General features: G+C 57.3%; 2 protein-coding genes across 2 annotated transcripts; both read left to right on the forward strand.

The window, feature by feature from the left end:
* The first annotated feature begins 702 nt into the window (after positions 1-702).
* Positions 703-2,304, forward strand: ANKRD34C (ankyrin repeat domain 34C). Its single transcript, XM_073361502.1, has one exon. The coding sequence runs from the start codon at positions 703-705 to the stop codon at positions 2,302-2,304; it is 1,602 nt and encodes a 533-aa protein (XP_073217603.1).
* An 8,277-nt stretch (positions 2,305-10,581) lies between these two features.
* Positions 10,582-16,444, forward strand: TMED3 (transmembrane p24 trafficking protein 3). The gene is made up of 3 exons (XM_073304569.2): positions 10,582-10,774; positions 12,744-12,992; positions 13,868-16,444. Exons 1-3 carry the CDS (start codon positions 10,625-10,627, stop codon positions 14,102-14,104), a joined length of 636 nt encoding a protein of 211 aa, XP_073160670.1. The 5' UTR covers positions 10,582-10,624; the 3' UTR covers positions 14,105-16,444.
* The last annotated feature ends 2,302 nt before the right edge of the window (positions 16,445-18,746 follow it).

The raw sequence follows: 18,746 nt of genomic DNA on the forward strand, positions 1-18,746 counted from the left end.
ATTTCCCCTTGTTTTTTTCTACCACCCCCCCCCAACATTCTGGTTAAACTTGGATTTATGCTGGAAATGGCCCACCTTGGTTATCATGCACATTGTAGGGAGAGTGGTCACTTTGGATGAGCTATTACCAGCAGGAGAGTGAGTTTGTGTGTGTGTGTGTGGCCCAACTTGATGATCAGTTTAGATAAGCTATTACCAGCAGGACAGTGGGGTGGGAGGAGGTATTTTTTCATATTCTCTGTGTATAAATAAAGTCTGCTGCAGTTTCCACGGTATGCATCCGATGAAGTGAGCTGTAGTTCACGAAAGCTCATGCTCAAATAAATTGGTTAGTCTCTAAGGTGCCACAAGTACTCCTTTTCTTTTTGTGAAACTTTTAACAGCGGTGGTTTTCCATGGAGACTAAATGAGAGCATAAATACCCGTTTCTCCATCTCAGTTCAGCTATTATTGGCCAGGGGCCTGCACCATGCGGGTGCTGCACAGATCAGCCCCTGCCCTGTGGAGAGTTCATTGCTGGTTTTATTGCCTGCCTTAGAAAGGAGATGCCCGAAGCCAGTGTGACATGCCCTGGGGAACCGGGGAAGAGCCCAGATCACAGAGCCAGGCCTTTGAGAACCGGTGCTGAGGCTGGTTTCTCTGTTGCTTTAACAGGTGCCGGTTGCCTTTGCCTTTCCCGGCCAATAGACACTCGCTGGTGCGATGGATGAAATGATGGAGCTGCGGATGGATGGGAATTCCCTGCTCAAGGCAGTGTGGCTAGGCAGACTCCGGCTGGCCAGGCTCTTGCTAGAAGGTGGGGCCTACATTAGTGAAAGCAACGAGAAGGGAGAGACCGCTCTCATGGTGGCCTGCCTCACTAAACACGTGGATCAGCAGAGTACAGACAAAGCCCGGATGGTGAAGTATCTGCTGGATTATGGGGCTGACCCCAACATCCAGGACAAAGCCGGCAGAACAGCCCTGATGCATGCGTGCCTCAGAGGAGCTGGGAAAGAGGTCATTTCTCTGCTGCTGGAGAACGGAGCAGACCCGAGCCTAGAAGATCATTCTGGAGCCTCTGCTCTGGTTTATGCGGTCAATGCACATGACCAGGACGTGCTGAAACATCTCCTGAGAGCCTGCAGAGCTAAGGGGAAGGAGGTGATCATTATAACTACGGACAAGTCCTCTTCAGGTACCACAGCCACCCAACAATACCTTAACGTCCCGCCATCGCCAGAGCCAGGGGAGAGGCGGCGCCCAGGCGTGTGCATGACGCCTTCGGAGACCGAATTGAAAGCGCCCACTTCAGGGGCCTCAGCCGCTGCGAAGGAAGAGCCCTTCTTCCGCTTCCACCCCGCACATGCCAGCGGGTGCCAGCTGGCCCAGGCCCTTCACGAGCCCTGCTCTCCGACCAGGAAATTCTGCAACCCCAGAAGAGCCCGTCTGCCGCAGCTGAAGAGGCTGCAATCGGAACCCTGGGGCTTGGTTGCACCTTCTGTTCTCGCCTCCTCTGCCCATCTGGACGAGGCCAAGACGGTGCGTGCAGATGAGGAAATCATCCTGGGCATCAATGACTTGTCGCTCCGCAGAAAGGGTTCCTTACCCAGGAACGGCAGCAGGAAGGGTAGCGACTTGTCCCTCTTCCCTTTGGGGGATGACCAGGCTCTGAAGATCCCAGCAACTTCTGTGCCGGGATCAAGGAAACCATCCTATGACAAAACTCAGGCCCTTCCTCAGCGCGTAGCCAGGAGGGGCGCTGTCCCTGCTGAGCCAGAGAACCCCAGCTCCACCGGCTCGGGCTCCGCAGCCTGCAAAGACACCCTGCCTCGGAGAAGGCTGGGCACTGCGCATTACGATTCGGATTCACAGCTCTACTGTGACTCCAGCTCCATTCTGGCCGATGCGGGGAAGGTGCCTTTGGAGAGAAAACAGCTCACTAGTTCCCATTTGGCTAAGTCCAACAGCTCCTGGGAATCCCTGGACAGCATGTCCAGCACGTCTCCCGGCACCAGTCGCCGCAGGCCGCCCAATTTGCTGGAAAGACGTGGCTCTGGGACACTCCTGCTCGATCACATTTCTCATACCCGGCCAGGGTATTTGCCTCCTTTGAATGTAAACCCCAACCCGCCAATTCCCAACATTGGCTCTTCCAGCAAACCGTCTTCCCCGCTCGCTGGGGGCTTCAAACCCATAGTGCCCGCTGCTCCGAGCTCACCGAGAACGGGTGGCTTGCGAACCGCAAAGCTGCTTCGAAGACACTCGATGCAGGCTGAGCAAATGAAACAACTCCCCCATTTTGAGGAGATAGTGGCCCAGTAGTTTGTATTTCAATGGATTTTCCATAAACACGCACAAGGTCCCTGCTCTCCTGTGCTCCACACAGGGGCGTCCCTGCGGCTGACACCCCCCACTCCAGGAGGGGCAGGGCAGGGGGCAGATCCCCACAGCCTTGCACCTTGCAGAGGTCTGGGCACCGGGGCCAAGCCAGGAGCATTTTACAATCTCGTTGCCCAGCTGCGGGGACACCACCGGGTACAAACGGGGGGAATCAGCACCAAGTACTAAAAATGCTTCTCCACTAGTGCCCCAGGTCTGGGCTTGTTCCGCAGGATGGATCTGGCGAAGAGTTGATCCTAGAGGAACCTAGAGTGTGAGACACACAAAAGAGCATGATCCCCATTCCTTCGTTCTCCAATTCTCTGTCCTTGATCTCTAGTCTTTCCTACCCCCATGGAAACAGTCCTGGGATTGCCAGTGCCCGTGGGGCTGGTGTACTTCTCAAGTGCCTACCAGAAACAGAGCAGGGCTTCCTGCTGCCAGGGGGAGGAAGAGCCCAGCACCCCTGACCCGCTGAAGGGATTGACACCTGCCCTGAGCCGGAGAAGGGACAGGACTTCCAAGAAATCTTAGCACTTTAACAGGCCGGAGAATGGAGCAGATCCGCTCCTGGTGACACTCCAGTGCAAGCAACAGGACTGCACCAGGGGGGAAATCAGCCACTGAGGCTGCCAGGCCCCCCATTGCTTGGCGAGATGCTCTGCTGTGGGCACTGCGCTGCCTGGCAGGGAAGGCGGGCAGCATTCCCCATCTCTAGCCCGTGGGAAGGGCGGGGACTCGGCCAGGTCTTTTCTCGGGGGAGGGGACCCGGAGTGTGGAGCAGAGCAGGGCCCATGTCTCGGGCCAAGGGCTCGTGGGGAATTCAGCCCTGTGCTCTGCTCCTGGGAGGTGCTTGGCCATTTAAGTCACATGCTGCTACTGGCTCTGTTCCAATCAGGGAGGCTCAGAGGATTTCTACCCCATGGCCATCTGACCCCAGCCCCCAAAGGGCCCCCCCAACAGCACATAGCCCCCCCCGAGAGGCTGTGGGGGAGCCCCTCGCTGGGTTCCCGGCCAGCTGCAGGTGGTGAGTGAGGGGCTGCAGGGTCAGCCCCCACCCGCTGCATCCATGGTGACATGGGCAAGGCCCTCACCCTTGGCTTCACTGCGGCTGCACCTGGGGCACAAAGGGGCCCCAAGCCCATTCAGCCCAGCATAGGGGGACCCTCTGGTGACAGCACAGCAGCTCCTGATCTCTCCCTGCTGAGCACAGCTGCCACAACAGGCCCTTGGGGCCACTGGCAGCAGCACAAATTGGCGCAGCCTTCAGGCTGCTCTAACTCATGATGTGGGACCAGCCTGTTTAAGGCCAGTCCAGGCCTGGGGGAGGGTAAAGATGCCTTGAGCCAACACCCCTCTGAGCTGCACTGTGCATTCTACACCTGCAGCCAAGGATCGGGGCGTTTTACTGATCTAGCCCTCTCCCCCCCCCCCCCATCCATCCACTTCCAGAGTGGGGGCTGGGATTGGCGTCACATTGCTTTGGCAGTTACCTTCCCTGCACCAGAAGCCAAGGCTGGGCTCTTCATAGGGGAAGCCCTTGCCCCCAGCCCAAAAGCTGAGCTGGGAGGGTGGCAGGGACAGACCTGAGCTAGTGCAGATTGGGGCTGGAGCTGTAGTGATGCGGGGGGAGGGGCAGCCAGGGACAGCCCTACAAAATGAGTTTCCCAGCGAGCTGTCCACACGGCCTATGCCTAGCCTTCGTCTGGAGTGAGCGAACGTGGGTACATAGCTGTATGCGGTAGGGTCCGTGCAGCCTGCAGGGTGTCAGAGGACCCTGGGCCCCCATTCAGCTGCCGGCTCTGCACGGGCATCCCATTACAGGAATGGGGCCTAAATAGAGACCGGCTGCAGCTGCTTTGTCAGGACAGCAAGGCCTGGGGCAGCTAACCCCATCTCAGCGCTCTGCACTCCCCCACTCCCAGAAGTGTTTCTCCCCATCTGGTACGGGGGTGGATATGGGTAGGCGAGTGGACTGGTTTGGCATGTAGGTGCTCAGCTAAACCCCACTCAGCCAGAACCTCTGCTGGAGGGGAAATCTCCTTCTAACCCTGGCGCCCACGGTTTGGATTGTTCATCTCCCTTAAACACGTGTCACGAGTTTACCCCAACCGAGGAGAATGGCCACAGGCTTAGCTCATGAATGCCTCAATATCCTGACTCCCGCTGCCAGCCCAGCCCAGCCGTACCTGGCACGTACCTCACTGTGACCTTGGGCGCTGCGTCCTTGTGTCATTGCCCCGGCCAGCCAAATTACGCGCTTCATTTAGTCCCCTCTTGCAGCTCTCCTGAGGATGCTCGTACCTTCCCCAGTGCACTAGCTGTTCTCTAGGCTGTTGCAAAACCTTCCAAGGTTCCTGCCCAAAGCAGCCTTGAGCTGTGCTTTAAACTGCACAAGAACATTCTTTCAACGTGCATTTCAGATTTCAATACCCTCTTTAGATCGAAGGTGAGCTTACATTTTTAGAGCCTTAAGGTCTATACTTACTGTAAGTCAAGTGTCTTCTCTATGGAACTTGAGGCATATTCTCCCTGTTGTAATGAAGTGTCTGTTGAAATATATTTTAGATTGAGGATTTCAAGCCTACAGTTCGCCACTTCTGATCATTCCTAGATATTACAATCTTTTTTTTTTTTCTGACGGTGAACGTCCTTCGCAACTGATTTAGGACAATGGTGCCCTGCAGAACGCAGGTGGTATGTTTTGAGCTTCCTGCGCAATGTACATTGGATTGGAAATATGCCACATTCTCCTTTAGCGTAACATACTGTGATATTGTTTGTTACATTTTAAAGCGTGCCTGTGCAGACAAAGATGTTTGAAGATACTGTGGGATAGTTTAGACTTTATTACCTGTCCTATTAATAAACAGGGTAACATTCCTCTGAACTGCACCACTCCTCCCCCAAGGTTATCAATGAAACGTGCCTGTGTAATGACACTGGTCCTGGCGGGACCCAACGGAGAGGGCCAATTCAGGACAAATTGCTTCAAGCCGGGCAGTGACAGCCCAAGGCTGGGGTTTCTGTGCACACCAAGGCAAACCAGACAGACAGACAGAGAGGACTTTGGTCTCACCCCACTGGCTAACCACAAGTCGCACAAGCAATTCCCTTAGACACTCCAGTTTCCCAGTATCCCCACCAGTGCCGCTCGTTATGGGGACAAATGGTGATGAAAACCAATACCCCTGTCAAGGTTCCTTCCCCACTCTGAACTCTAGGGTACAGAGGTGGGGACCTGCATGAAAACCCCCTAAGCTTATTTTTACCAGCTTAGGTTAAAACTTCCCCAAGGTGCAAACTATTTTACCTTTTGCCCTTGGACTTGATTGCTGCCACCACCAAGCATCTAACAGATATATAACCAGGAAAGAGCCCGCTTGGAAACGTCTTTCCCCCAAAAATCCTCCCCAAACCCTACACCCCTTTCCTGGGGAAGGCTTGATAAAAATCCTCACCAATTTGCATAGGTGAACACAGACCCAAACCCTTGGATCTTAAGAACAAAGAAGTAGCAATCAGGTTCTTAAAAGAAGAATTTTAATTGAAGTAACAGAATCACCTCTGTAAAAATCAGGATGGTAAGTACCTTACAGGATAATCAGATTCAAAACATAGAGAATCCCTCTAGGCAAAACCTTAAGTTACAAAAAGACACAAAAACAGGAATATCCATTCCATTCAGCACAGCTTATTTTATCAGCCATGTTAGAGGGCTTATTCCTTCACCCACTTCCTTCCCTGGTCCTTCTCGCATGAACAGAGAGCAACAATACCCAAAGTCCAAAGGTGCAAACAATTTGATGTTTATTGGGGTGAACTTCCAGCAAGCATGATTCCAGTTTCCTTCCTTAGTGTCCCCCTTTCCAGCTCTGACACCAGAGAGCCTTACACCTGTGTCCCAGTTCCCATTCCACCCCCCTTAGCAAAACATGATTCCATTTTCCCCACCCCCATTCCCATTTCTGACCTCCCCACACCCACCCACTCACTTCCTGATTGACTGCAGACATTTTCCTGAAATTTAACTAACCAATCCTAACATATTGTAATATGATTATTAACCAATTATATTCCACCACCTTAATTAGTTTACACCCAGCAAAATTAATTATACAGCAGACAGAAACAATCACAGAACCAGATAGAGACCATGCAAATAAACAATAGCAAAGTGGGAACTATAATGACAAAACAATACAGAAGTGAGGATTTCACATCCCAGCTATTGATAAGCGAGTTCTTGCCAGGCAGGATGCTAGCAAACTAAGTTTCCTTTTACATCTTCTAGGCACTTCCCTTTCTCTGGAGGTGACAGGCATTATCAGGACAGGATTGTATTCCTAACAGCCCAATAGCACCTTATTTCAATGTGACTAGTTCGGGATGTGAGGAGGTGACCGGTCACTTCCCAGCTTATGGCTGCCTCTGCTGCTTAGCCAGAGGCCTTAGCCTAAGAACAGGGCCTCAGACTGTCACAGTGAGAGAAGTCTCTTACACCGGCAGACAGTGATTTTGATTCTCTCTTTTATACCTCTAGGACTAGCCAAGTGATAAGAATATACCTGAAGTCTTAAAGTACAGGCCTTTGCAGACAGGCCTGAATATCTATATCCTAACAAGCCATTTAAAGAAATCAGAATCTAACGCATATCTAGCTAGATTACTTACTAAGTTCTAAGACTCCATTCCTGTTCTGTCCCCGGCAAAAGCATCACACAGACAGAGAGAGCTTTTGTTTCTCCCCCTTCCAGCTTTTGAAAGTATCTTGTCTCCTCATTGGTCATTGTGGTCAGGTGCCAGCGAGGTTATCCAAGCTTCTTAACCCTTTACAGGTGAAAGGGTTTTTCCTCTGGCCAGGAGGGATTTTAAAGGTGTTTACACTTCCCTTTATATTTATGACAAATATAAAGAAAGAAAAGAGGTTCTCTCAATCCCAAAGGACCAAGCCCCAAACCCAGGTCAATATACAAATCAGATCTTACCCACAAATCACGCTGCTGCCAATCGTTTAGAATCTAAAATCTAAAGGTTTATTCATAAAAGGAAACAGATAGCGATGAGAGCTAGGATTGGTTAAACGGAATCAATGACAAACAGTAATGGCAAAGTTCTTGGTTCAGGCTTGTAGCAGTGATGGAATAAGCTGCAGGTTCAAATCAAGTCTCTGGAGAACATGCCCAGCTGGGGTGGGTCCTTCAGTCCTTTGAGTAGAGCTTCCAATTGTAGCAAAGTCCCTCCAGAGGTAGGAAGCAGGATTGAAGACCAGATGGAGGAGCTGCAGCAGCTTCGTGTAGTCTCTTGCCATGTGGTCTCTGCTTTCTTTGTCCCAAAGACAAGCTGCCCATCCCATGGCCTGGAAAAACCTCAGAGTTCTGTCCATAGGCAGGTCCCTGCATGCTTGGCTGAGTCCCCAGGCATGTCTGCCTTCTCTCAGTGGGTCATTTGTGTAGCTGATGGTCCTTAATGAGCCATTCAGCAGGCTAGGCAGAGCTGACACCAGCTTGTCTGGGGTGTCACCCAGAAGCACAGCACAAGTTTGAGCTACAGAGACAATACTTATAACTTTAAATACCAAAATGATACGTGCATAGAGATAGCATAATCCTAACCAGCCATCCTTAGACACCTTGTCTTAGATACCTTATTTGACCCCCTTTATACAAGATTTGGTGCCACTACAGGACCTTGGTTGCAACCATGTTCTATACAGTCCCAGTTCAAGTCAATAACGTGACAAGCCTGTAGGGCCAGTTAGCCACTGGTGGGCAGCGGGCACCTTCCCACCCAGCCACAGGAAATCAGCCCAGCGTTATTCAGTGGAACTCATCCTGCAGGACAGCTGGGAAGTTAAGGTCCCAAGCCTGCAAAGGAGAATTTTGTACCGAACTGAAACATTAGGTGGGCTTTAGAGTAACCCAGGGCAAATTCTGTTTTCAGAGTATATTAGCCACACTGTAATTTGTAACTAACACTCCTAATGCTTCCTCTCCTGTGAAGGTAGCAGGGGACCACTTCTGACCACAGGCAGCCAGATCCCTGGTTTTACACCCTGGTGCTTCCATCTAGAGTTGGCTGCAAAATTGGCATCAAGTTTTGCGCTCCTCTTTCTGACACTGGAGCTGCGACAGGCCCCGCTCCCCTAGCACCGCGCTGGCAGGTTGGCTCAGTGCTCACGCCCAAGGCCAAGCACCACCTGCCCAGTCCCCAAGGCCCCTTCCCGCCCAACCGGGGGCTCTTCCCTCCCCACGCGCCCCATCCCCCTGGCACCCAGCTGACCGAGCCGCACAGGATCAGCAAACGCCCCTGAGACTGTGAAGCCCCAGCTTTTCCCACAGCACTGGGGCGAGTGAGCAAAGGGCAAGCAGGTGAATAGCTCTGCTGTTGCAATACCCACTGGGTTGCTGCTGGGCCAGGCCCACCAGCCTGAAGGCCCGATCCAAAGTCAAGCCAAGTCGATGGGAGTCTTCCTCTGACTTCCCGGGGGCTTGGCTCAGGCCTGCAGCCCTAAGGGAAGGGAGTGGAGACATCCCCTTCCTAAAACGGGCGGGTCCATGGCGCCGGGTGAGGGCTGTGGCTTGTCTCATCGGTTTGGTTCCTTGCCCCTCTACTAGGGTTCAAACTGAGCAGATGGTTTCCTTTAGCCCAAAGGCAGCCATGGACTACCTGGGTCCAGTTACAGATTCTAACCCCGTTCCCATTCCAGGGCAGAGACCCTCCACTGGGGTCTCCCCTTTGGCTGCTCAGGAATTCCCAGCAGCCCAACTCACCCCCCCCTCGCAGTGAAGGAGGGCAACATTTCCATGCAGGGGGAGTCATCCAGAGGCCCATTCACTCCTCTGGCAGATCATATTTGCTCCAGTGTCCTGCCATCGCCGGGCTGCAAAGGGCAGCAGGCCCCCAGGACAAACAGCAAGGTGTGCCAGCATCCCCTGGGGCCGGCCAAGCGGGAGCTGCCATGTTGCAGCCCAGCCTCTGGGAGAATGAAACTTGTGGGGCTCCCTTTCGGTTCTGGCTACTCACTGGTGCCTGGCCTTTGCCCCACTGGGGCATGAGCTATTCCAGTCAGAGGTGGACAGTTTCCAGAGAAGCGCCCGCATGCCCCATGTCCGGTTGGGCCCCTTGGGGCTGGAGAGCGGTGCTAGGCAGGGATCCGGACCTGCTGGGAAGTGGAGGCTTCCTCAGAAAGGCTACCAGGGGAATTCCCACTGGATTTTCCACCGGGGAGTGATCCGACCCCACTGCCTCTTAGAGGGTGCATGGGGGGGGGGGCTGGGCAGGTTGGGGTAACATGGTTCTGATGGATTCCCTGGGACTCAGGCTCCCACAGTCCCTCTGTGACGAAGTGGGACTGTTCTCAGTGTTTCCTCTGAATAGTGTGGGGGTGCCTCAGTTTCCCCTAGGCAGTTCTTAAGTATCTAGGGGGTGGGGTAAGGGTGTATGATCATTGCAGAGCCCTAGAGGGCAGGTGTGTGCAGGGGTCTGGACACAGAGAATGGCCGACACCCTGTTTCCTGGCAACTGATGGCCTGGGCCCTTCCCCCCCTGCAAGGTGAGAGCTGAAGGGTTGGAGAACAAAGGAATCAGGTGACCTCCTGGCCCGGGAAAGGGACAAAGCCCAGAGGAGGAGGGGCTGGAGGGAGTTTCAGTTGGGGCTGGCTGGGGACGAGGAGTGAAGTGCAGACGGGGTTGTCTGGCTCACTGCCCCCCAAAATGGACCCGGCTGAGGGGTCCTGTTCTCTGCACCTGCAAGCTCTGTGTTAGACCATGTTCCTGTCGTCTAATAAACCTTCTGTTTTACTGGCTGGCTGAGAGTCACGTCTGACTGCGGAGTTGGGGGGCAGGACCCTCTGGCTTCCCCAGGACCCTGCCTGAGCGGACTCGCTGTGGGAAGTGCAGGGAGGGGCAGAGGAGGCTGAAGGCTCCGAGGTCAGACCCAGGAAGGTGGAGCCGGGGGAGCTGCGTCCCCTGCAGACAGGCTGCTCCCCGAGAGGAGACTCCCCCAGAGTCCTGCCTGGCTTCGCGGGGAGCAGTCCCAGAGCATCGCCCGGGGCCTCCGGGACACCCTCACTCCGGGCACACCCTGCGCAGCCCCTGCCCCAGCCGGGACCCCAGCTCCTGCCCCCGCCCCGCCCGGGGCCCCCTCGGCGGCCGCTGAGCCCCCCCAGCCCCGGCCCCAGGGCGCACGGCTGCGCGCTGGGCGGCCCGGAAGCGGCGCTCTCCGCCCAGCTCGGCTGCCACGTCTCGGCCGGCGGCGGCGATGGGCGGGCGGGCGCTGTGCTGGCTGCTGTGGCTGCTGCAGGCGGGCCGGGCCGGGGGCGCCGAGCTCACCTTCGAGCTGCCCGACAGCGCCCGGCAGTGCTTCCACCAGCGGCTGCAGCGCGGCCTCAAGTTCACGCTGGACTTCCAGGTACCGGGGGCCCCGCTCGGCCCGGCTCTGGGGGGGGGCCCCGATCGGCCCGGCTCTGGGGGGGGGGCCCCGATCGGCCCGGCTCTGGGGGGCGGGGGGTGTCGGGGGCCCCGCTCGGCCCGGCTCTGGGGGGGGGGGGGGGGGGCGGGGGGCCCCGATCGGCCCGGCTCTGGGGGGCGGGGGGTGTCGGGGGGCCCCGCTCGGCCCGGCTCTGGGGGGCGGGGAGTGTCGGGGGGCCCCGCTCGGCCCGGCTGGGGGGGGGTGTCGGAGGGTGCCGGGGGGCCCCGCTCGGCCCGGCTCTGGGGGGCGGGGGGTGCCGGGGGGCCCCGCTCGGCCCGGCTCTGGGGGGCGGGGGGTGCCGGGGGGCCCCGCTCGGCCCGGCTGGGGGGGGCGGGGAGTGTCGGGGGGCCCCGCTCGGCCCGGCTCTGGGGGGCGGGGAGTGTCGGGGGGCCCCGCTCGGCCCGGCTCTGGGGGGCGGGGGGTGCCGGGGGGCCCCGCTCGGCCCGGCTGGGGAGGGGGCGGGGAGTGTCGGGGGGCCCCGCTCGGCCCGGCTGGGGGGGGTGTCGGGGGGTGCCGGGGGGCCCCGCTCGGCCCGGCTCTGGGGGGCGGGGGGTGCCGGGGGGCCCCGATCGGCCCGGCTGGGGAGGGGGCGGGGGGTGCCGGGGGGCCCCGCTCGGCCCGGCTGGGGGGGGGCGGGGAGTGTCGGGGGGCCCCGCTCGGCCCGGCTCTGGGGGGCGGGGAGTGTCGGGGGGCCCCGCTCGGCCCGGCTGGGGGGGGCGGGGAGTGTCGGGGGGCCCCGATCGGCCCGGCTGGGGAGGGGGCGGGGGGTGCCGGGGGGCCCCGCCAGCCCGCACGAGGCACCGAACCCGAACACCGCGCTCCGGCTGGCCCTAGCTGGGGGAGCCGCGGTCGGAGCCAGGGGCGGGGCGGCTCGGGGTCCCCGCAGAGGGACCGGGCTCCGGGGCGGAGAAGCCCCAGGCACGGCCGGGCTCTCCCCGGGCCAGGTACCGCCGGCCCGGCTGCGCCCAGAGCCCCCGGCTGGCGCCTCCCTCCCGGGGCCCAGCGCCAGGGGCCGGGGCCGGAGCCTGCAGCACCAGGGAGAGCGGCTCAGCCCCGGCCCGGCCCGGCCGCGGGGACCCGCTGCCTGGCTCCTCCCGCCGGCACCGGGCTGGGGCGGCCCCGGGTCGGCCCGCGCCGGGTGTCCCTGCCCGGTCTGGGGCAGCCTCGTGTCCTCCCTGCCGGTCCGGGGCTCCTGCCGGCGGCCAGCTCCGGCTGGTGACCGGGAAGGGAACAAATCCCGAGAGCCCCCGTTAAACTCCTCGGGCCTTTCACGCGGCCCGGCAGCGGGTGTGCGCCGCACACGGCCCGGCCCTGGCCCGCAGGGGAGGGGAGCGGCCCGGTGCCAGAGATCGGGGCACTCGCCAGGCAGCCAGGTCCGGACTAGAGCCGAGCTTCCCTCCCACGCAACCCACTGGCCACCCTGCCTCAAAACGCGGGGATTTAAGGCTGCGTTGAGAGCATTCCCGGGTCGCTGAAATGCCTGATAAAGAAAAGGTCCCTGGGCCGGGCCATGCTTTAAATAATGAGCATCCCAGCCTTTATTTCAACACCAGCCGCAGAGCTCTGTGTAAAGAATCGGGATCCCTTTGAAGAACACACTTCTCAGCTCAGAGCTGCCAAGCCAGACAAGGGCTACTGGAATATTTCTAAAAGCTACAAAATCTCCCCCAGCTCCAGGGATTCAGGGTGGTCCTTCCAGTCCGGCTCCAGGGCCGGCTCCAGGGACAGCTTTGCAAATACAGAGGGTATTTGCATGACACAAAACCGGGGGCTGGAGCCAGAGGCCCCGGGGCCTGAGTGAGATACAGGGAGTGCCATGCTCTGCCTGGAGATCTCTGGAGACAGGCCCAGCCAGGGGTGAACAGGAGGGGAATTCCCCCTCCATGGCAGACATGCTTTGTTTCAATAGGTGATTTCAGGGGGGCATTACGATGTGGACTGCTACGTGGAAGATCCCAATGGCAAGACCCTTTACAAAGAAGCGAAGAAGCAGTACGACAGCTTTTCCCATCGAGCCGAAGCCGCAGGCATCTACACGTTTTGCTTCAGCAACGAGTTCTCCACTTTTTCACACAAAACCGTCTACTTTGACTTTCAAGTTGGAGACGAGCCCCCGATTCTCCCAGACATGAGCCACAGGGTCACAGCCTTGACACAGGTCTGTCGGGTTCCTGCTCGTGTCCGTTGCGTAGGAGTGGGGCAATTGCGTCACTCTCTCGTGTGGTAGAACAGTGCAGGCCTTCTGAGGTTAGATGCCGGTAAAGCATGGCCGGGGTTGAGAAAGAAACTGTCAGGCCCGGGGGTGTCCTGGTCATGTGCACAGGTTAGCACTCAGCTAAAAGCAGAACTTCCAGCCATAGGGTAACGGTACTGTGTGCAGGGCAATGCAATGCCTGTTCCAGCAGACGGGAAGAATGCAGCTGGCTTAGAAAAAGGAAATGTACCAGAGTCTCAGGTAAAGGACAGGCCCAGTCCACACAATTCAGATCCAGATCAGAATTTTTCCTGAGCTGGGGGCCGGGCCAGAGGTCTTTGGGTCCACGTGTTGGCTTGGGCTTATCGCCAAGGAGAGAGAGAGGCATTGTGAGCCATGTACACACTCGCCTATACTGTCAAGAGTGGCTTTGGCTTTGGGCTACCTCCATTTCTCAGCCCCACACAGCTGGGCCTGATCAGCACCCGCAGCTCCCACTGACTCCAGCTGGAGAGCTCTGGGTGCGAAGCACCTCCAAACCCAGGCCCCAGGTTGGGCACCCAAAATCAGAGACCACTTTTGAAAACTTGGGCCTGCATGTAGAAGTAGGACGGTCTTTAGCCAAAGACTCGCTCCTCTGCCCCTCCTGTGCAGTCCTGTTGAGTCTTGCATGGCATGGTGCTGGCCCGTGAAGCCTCTGCCTCCCTCTGACGTGGGAGGATGGCATTTTACTCCCTCATCAGAATACAGCCACTAGCCGCAGATGTGTGGATTGTCCCAGCTGGGCCCAGCTGCGTGTAGTGATGCAGGTACAAAGGGGGGTGTGTTTGTTTCCCCAGATGGAATCTGCTTGTGTCACCATTCACGAAGCTTTAAATACGGTGATCGACTCCCAGACTCATTACCGGCTGCGGGAGGCTCAGGACCGGATCCGGGCTGAAGAGCTGAACAACCACGTCTCCTACTGGTCTGTGGGAGAGACCATCCTCCTCCTCGTGGTCAGCGTCAGCCAAGTGATGCTGCTCAAGAGCTTCTTTACGGAGACAAGAGCCACCCCTGGGGCGGTCAGCACCTAGGAAGCCAGAGTCGGTCCTGTGCCAGAGGGTGGGGTGGGGTGGGGTGGGGTGGCGAGGCGGTATTGGGGGAGCTCATGGGTCACACAGTGGAGTGCTGCCGAGGGACTGTGAGTGGGGCCGGCCCGGCTCACCTGGACAGGGAGTAGACAGGAATTCACGGGACAGTCACCTAAGCAGCGGTTCTAATGGAGTGAAAGCTGTTAATAGCCAACACCCTCTCTCTGGCTGCCTCAGAGGGGCCCCGGGAAGCAATGGGTGTGCAGGGGTTGGGGCTCTCTGTGCAGCTGAGCTGTGACTTAGGACAGGGAGCATTAGCACCGGTGTCACTGTAATTCGTTGCATTGGTTTGACTCTCATTTGTAACCCTGTTGCATCTTCACTGCGAGGTGTAACCACAACATGCAGCCGGAATATCTACCCCCGAGCCACTTAGGGCCACCTGCTCCCAGCACAGAGCAGAGTCCCAGGCCAGCGTGGGGGAGTGTGTCACAAAGGGGCACCAGACGTGCCCTGGTGTACAGACAGCCTGAACTGCAGTAGTTCACTGAGCTGCAAACCGGGGCCACGACCGAGGTAAGAGTCAGAGCAACCCCACTCACCCCTATGGTGTGCCCAAACATCTGCTTATTGTCAGGAAGCCCCCTCAGCCCAGGGTCGCCAGAGTGCCAGGAACTTGCCCATAGCACACTACGTGAGCTGTGGCTCCTGCTGCCAACCAGAGAGGCTATAAACCTTACTCATTTTTTTAATGGAACCTGAAATTCTCCCATAATCACCGGACTCCAGGAGCTGGACTTTACAGAGAAGCACCAAATTCAGCTCAATAAAAGTGGCAGAAATTGGTAACTCTTGGCTCCCTCCAGGTTTGTTTGTGCTAAAAGGGATCATGTGGTCCCAGAGAGTCAGAGAGGTTAAGGCCAGAAGAGGCCATTCGATCACCTAGCCTGACCTCCTGTATAGCACTTGCCACCAGCACCGCATGCTAGCCCCACACCCGAAATGAGACCAACGTGTTACAGCCCACGGGAGACTGGGCTGTTACGTGCCACGGCAGAGAACAGGCAGGACTGCGGTGCACCAATGCCCAAGGCACCTGCAGTGGGTGGGAAACAAATGAATATGCCCAGATAATCCTGGCAAGTGACCCCCACCCACACGCAGCAGAGGGAGGTGAAAACCCCCCAGGGTCACTGCCAATCTGACCCTGGGAAAATCCCTTCCTGACCCCACACATGGTGATCAGTTACATCCTGAGCAGCTGACCACGAACCAGCCAGCCCAGCACCTGGGGGAAGGAGCGCTCGCGGCCACCCCAGAGCTGTGGACCTTCCTCTCCCATCACCCATCTCCTAGCACGGCTGTCTCTGATGCTCCATGCAGTCGATAGATCAGGCCCCATTCAGAGAAAGGCAAGTTAGAAACCAAACACACACCCAGTATTGTGTGTTGGAGTGCACAGGAGAGTCCCGCCCTGGCTGCTGCAGGGATTGGCGGAAGCCCTGACGTGGGACCTTTGGGAACATGACGGAAACCAGAAGGGCAAATCAGGCATTGAGGGAGTTAGCCTTGGAACGGTTTCCCAAGGAGTGTGGTGCAGGCTCCATCACAGGCCATTTTTAAATCAAGATGGGAGGTTTTGCTCCAAGGTCTGCTCCTGAGGCAGGTCTCTGGCCTGTGCTATACACGGGGCAGCCTGCGGGATCACACTGGTCCCTTCTGCCCTGCGCTCTGTGAATCTCGAGCTGCCGAGCCCCAACCTCCCCTCGTGGAACAGTCCAGAGGACCCTTCCCTAGCACAGCCCGTGGGGATGCCCTACTCTGCTCAGACAGCAAAGCCTCCTGGGCTAAAGTCCTGGTATTTCTTCAGAACACAAAGCAGGAGCCCCATGGATCAGGCCTGCCACTGTCCCAGGAGAGGGGCCCTGACTTAACCACTACACTGAATACACCCCACGTTGCCAGCAACAGATACCGCAGGCTGTTGTGCAAGACCCTTTGCAATGCTAGTATTGGTCAGACAGTGCTTTGCACTAAACCACCCAGATGGGCGGGGTGGGGGGGATTAAGAATGGCAATGACCCTGCTCAGCCGGACTGACACCACTGGATGCAACCTTTGCCACTTCTCAATAAACCCATGAGACCGCAGTTTTCCTGCTCCACTGATTAGACACACTGTCCCCCGGGCACTGGGCAGGGCAATACAGTAACAGCGAGCCTCCTCTCCTCTCAGGGCACAGCTACTGGCCTGTCAGCCCATCCTTTGCTCACTGTTTGTAACACCCACGTTCTAGGAAGCCTTAAATAAAATGCATTTCCTACCGATTCCATCATCGTCCTTTGGCAGCACAACTGCTGTTCCTGTAGGCCCCCATCACCCTGCACCCCCCATGCTGGCCACTGGAGCACATTGCTCCGGGAACTGCAGGCCCCATCCTGCTCCCCTTCCCTCACCTGGCCCGAGCCCCATCGTGCTTGGCTCCAGGCAACAGATCCACAGCTGGGTTAAATCAGCATAATTCCCTTGACTACCCCACTGAAGCTGTGCTGAATGAACCAGCGGGCCTCTGGCCCCTGGCTTGAGCAGCGCTCCTCGGGGTTTGTGACAGTGTAAACGGCCGCAGAGCAGTGCATGACTGCGGCTGGGCAGCAGACGGAACCCACGGGATGGCTAGCTGGGCACGTCACTAGCCCAATTCTGCATGCCCTGGGCCCGCAGCTCACCCCCCGGCCTTGTGTGAGCTCAGGTGCAGGAGCCTTTCCAAACAGGGCCCTACCTGGTTTGATACTCTCCTCCCCTGGCTACTACGGGAAAGTTTTATAACGCAACTAGCAAGCCTCCTGCCTCGTCAGTGTTCCCGCATGAAGGGTTTGGGCGCGGACCCTGCTCCACGGGAAAGCCTTCGGCAGTTGCCTTTGAACGCTGCCTGTGCAGGCAGCTCTCCTGCCCTATGGCAGCCTTCGCCCAAAGGGGCCATTGGAGGCCAGGGTCTCTTCGAGCTTCTGTCAAATGCTTGGAAGGGCTGAGTGACACCTACATGGCCTGTCCTAAGACGTCACCAGTGGTCCAAGGTGGGCTGAGCCCTCCTGACTGTGGAAGAGATGTGCTGGATGGGGGCAAACCGCTCCCGTCGGTGCAGTGCCCCATGGCAGCAGGGAAGCCCAGAACATGGTAGGCTACTGGGAGGAAGGATCCCAGCATGGAGTGCAGAATGGGAAGTCCCCGCTCTGGGCTCCATCTTGCTGCCTTTCTCCTGGAAAGGAGCCCCATTGATTTCAGGAGGCCCAGGGGTGCAGGTGCAGTTTTGGAGGAAGAGGCTCATATTGGGCTGTGACAGAGCTGGAATTTTTTGTGATATTTTTATGAGTCCTATGTGTGCCTCAGTTTCCCTTAAACTTTGCATGGCTACCCACCTGTGGGAGGATTGAGTTTGCTCACTGGGCAGGCTAAGAGATATGGGGAGAGGGTGTAACCTAGCTGACTGAGCTGACCAACGGGGTCTTTAAAAAGGATTGGCTGCTGCTGACCCACAATAAAGGACTGAGAGGTGTGAGGGGGGAAATAAGGAACTGGCTTCTGAAAGGAGCCAGAGCTCTCATCCGGGAACCGAATAAGGAAGGCAGTCAGGGAGAGACGGAGCCTGAACTGGGCTTCACGGCAGTGGGGCTGGTGAAGTGCTGTGGGCTGGCCAGCATGGACCTTCATTTCTCTGTGCTGCCCGAAGGCCTCCCTAAGCTGTGTCCAGGTGACTATAACCCGACTGTTTTCACAGTCCCTGCAGCCGCTGGGCGAGGTGCTTAGTCCCTGCAGAGTGGGTGAGTCTCTGCCAGGCTGTCGCAGTTGGATTCGCTGGGCAGAGCTCACCCTGTGAAGCAAGAGGGCTGGAGCCCCAGAGGTTCAGTCTCCGGAGGTGGTGAGCGCATGTAGCTGACCCTGAAAACAGAGTGAGACCCCTCGGAGGTCTGACCCATCGAAGGGGTTCCCCCGAGAGACTGTTCCAAAGCTGGGGGCATAGCACCAACCCTGTGGATCTGTGACAACACCAAGGGACAAGCTGTAAGTAGCCAGGACATGCAGCTGCAGTTCAGCCTGGCCCAGCTACCCACACAACCTATTAAAGAAATTAACAGGCAGCAGGTTTAAAACAAACAGCAGGCAGTATTTCTTCACACAACGCACAGTCAATCTGTGGAACTCCTTGCCAGAGGATGCTGTGAAGGCCAAGACTATAACAGGGTTCAAAAAAGAACTAGATACGTTCATGGAGGATAGGTCCTGTGATGGGTTTGGTCACAGAGACCCCCTTGGGACTGTCACCTGATGTGCTGAGATTACCTCTGAGCCCATTTTTCCTGCCAGCTTGGGACTCCAGAGCCCTGCTTTGTTGAGCCAGACATGCCAGCCTGCTAGAAACACAGACCCAGGGTCTGGGCCACACCCCCAAAGCTGCAGGCTTTAAGTGAAAACAGCTCTGCAGGTTTCCTGCCTCCAGCACCCGGACACCCAGTTCCCAATGGGGTCCAAACCCCAAATAAATTCGTTTTACCCTGTACAAAGCTTACAGGGTAAACTCATAAATTGTTCGGCCTCTATAACACTGATAGAGAGATATGCACAGCTGTTTGCTCCCCCAGGTATTAAT

The sequence above is a fragment of the Lepidochelys kempii genome, chromosome 10 (assembly GCF_965140285.1).
Source record: "Lepidochelys kempii isolate rLepKem1 chromosome 10, rLepKem1.hap1, whole genome shotgun sequence".
Taxonomy (NCBI): domain Eukaryota; kingdom Metazoa; phylum Chordata; order Testudines; family Cheloniidae; genus Lepidochelys; species Lepidochelys kempii.

Bases quoted from the DNA above. Each gene is read 5' to 3' on its own strand.
- ANKRD34C (XM_073361502.1), top strand. From the start codon at position 703: ATGGATGAAATGATGGAGCTGCGGATGGATGGGAATTCCCTGCTCAAG.
- TMED3 (XM_073304569.2), top strand. From the start codon at position 10,625: ATGGGCGGGCGGGCGCTGTGCTGGCTGCTGTGGCTGCTGCAGGCGGGC. The intron at 10,775-12,743 runs GTACCGGGGGCC...TTGTTTCAATAG, and splicing joins AGTTCACGCTGGACTTCCAG to GTGATTTCAGGGGGGCATTA. The intron at 12,993-13,867 runs GTCTGTCGGGTT...TTGTTTCCCCAG, and splicing joins GGGTCACAGCCTTGACACAG to ATGGAATCTGCTTGTGTCAC.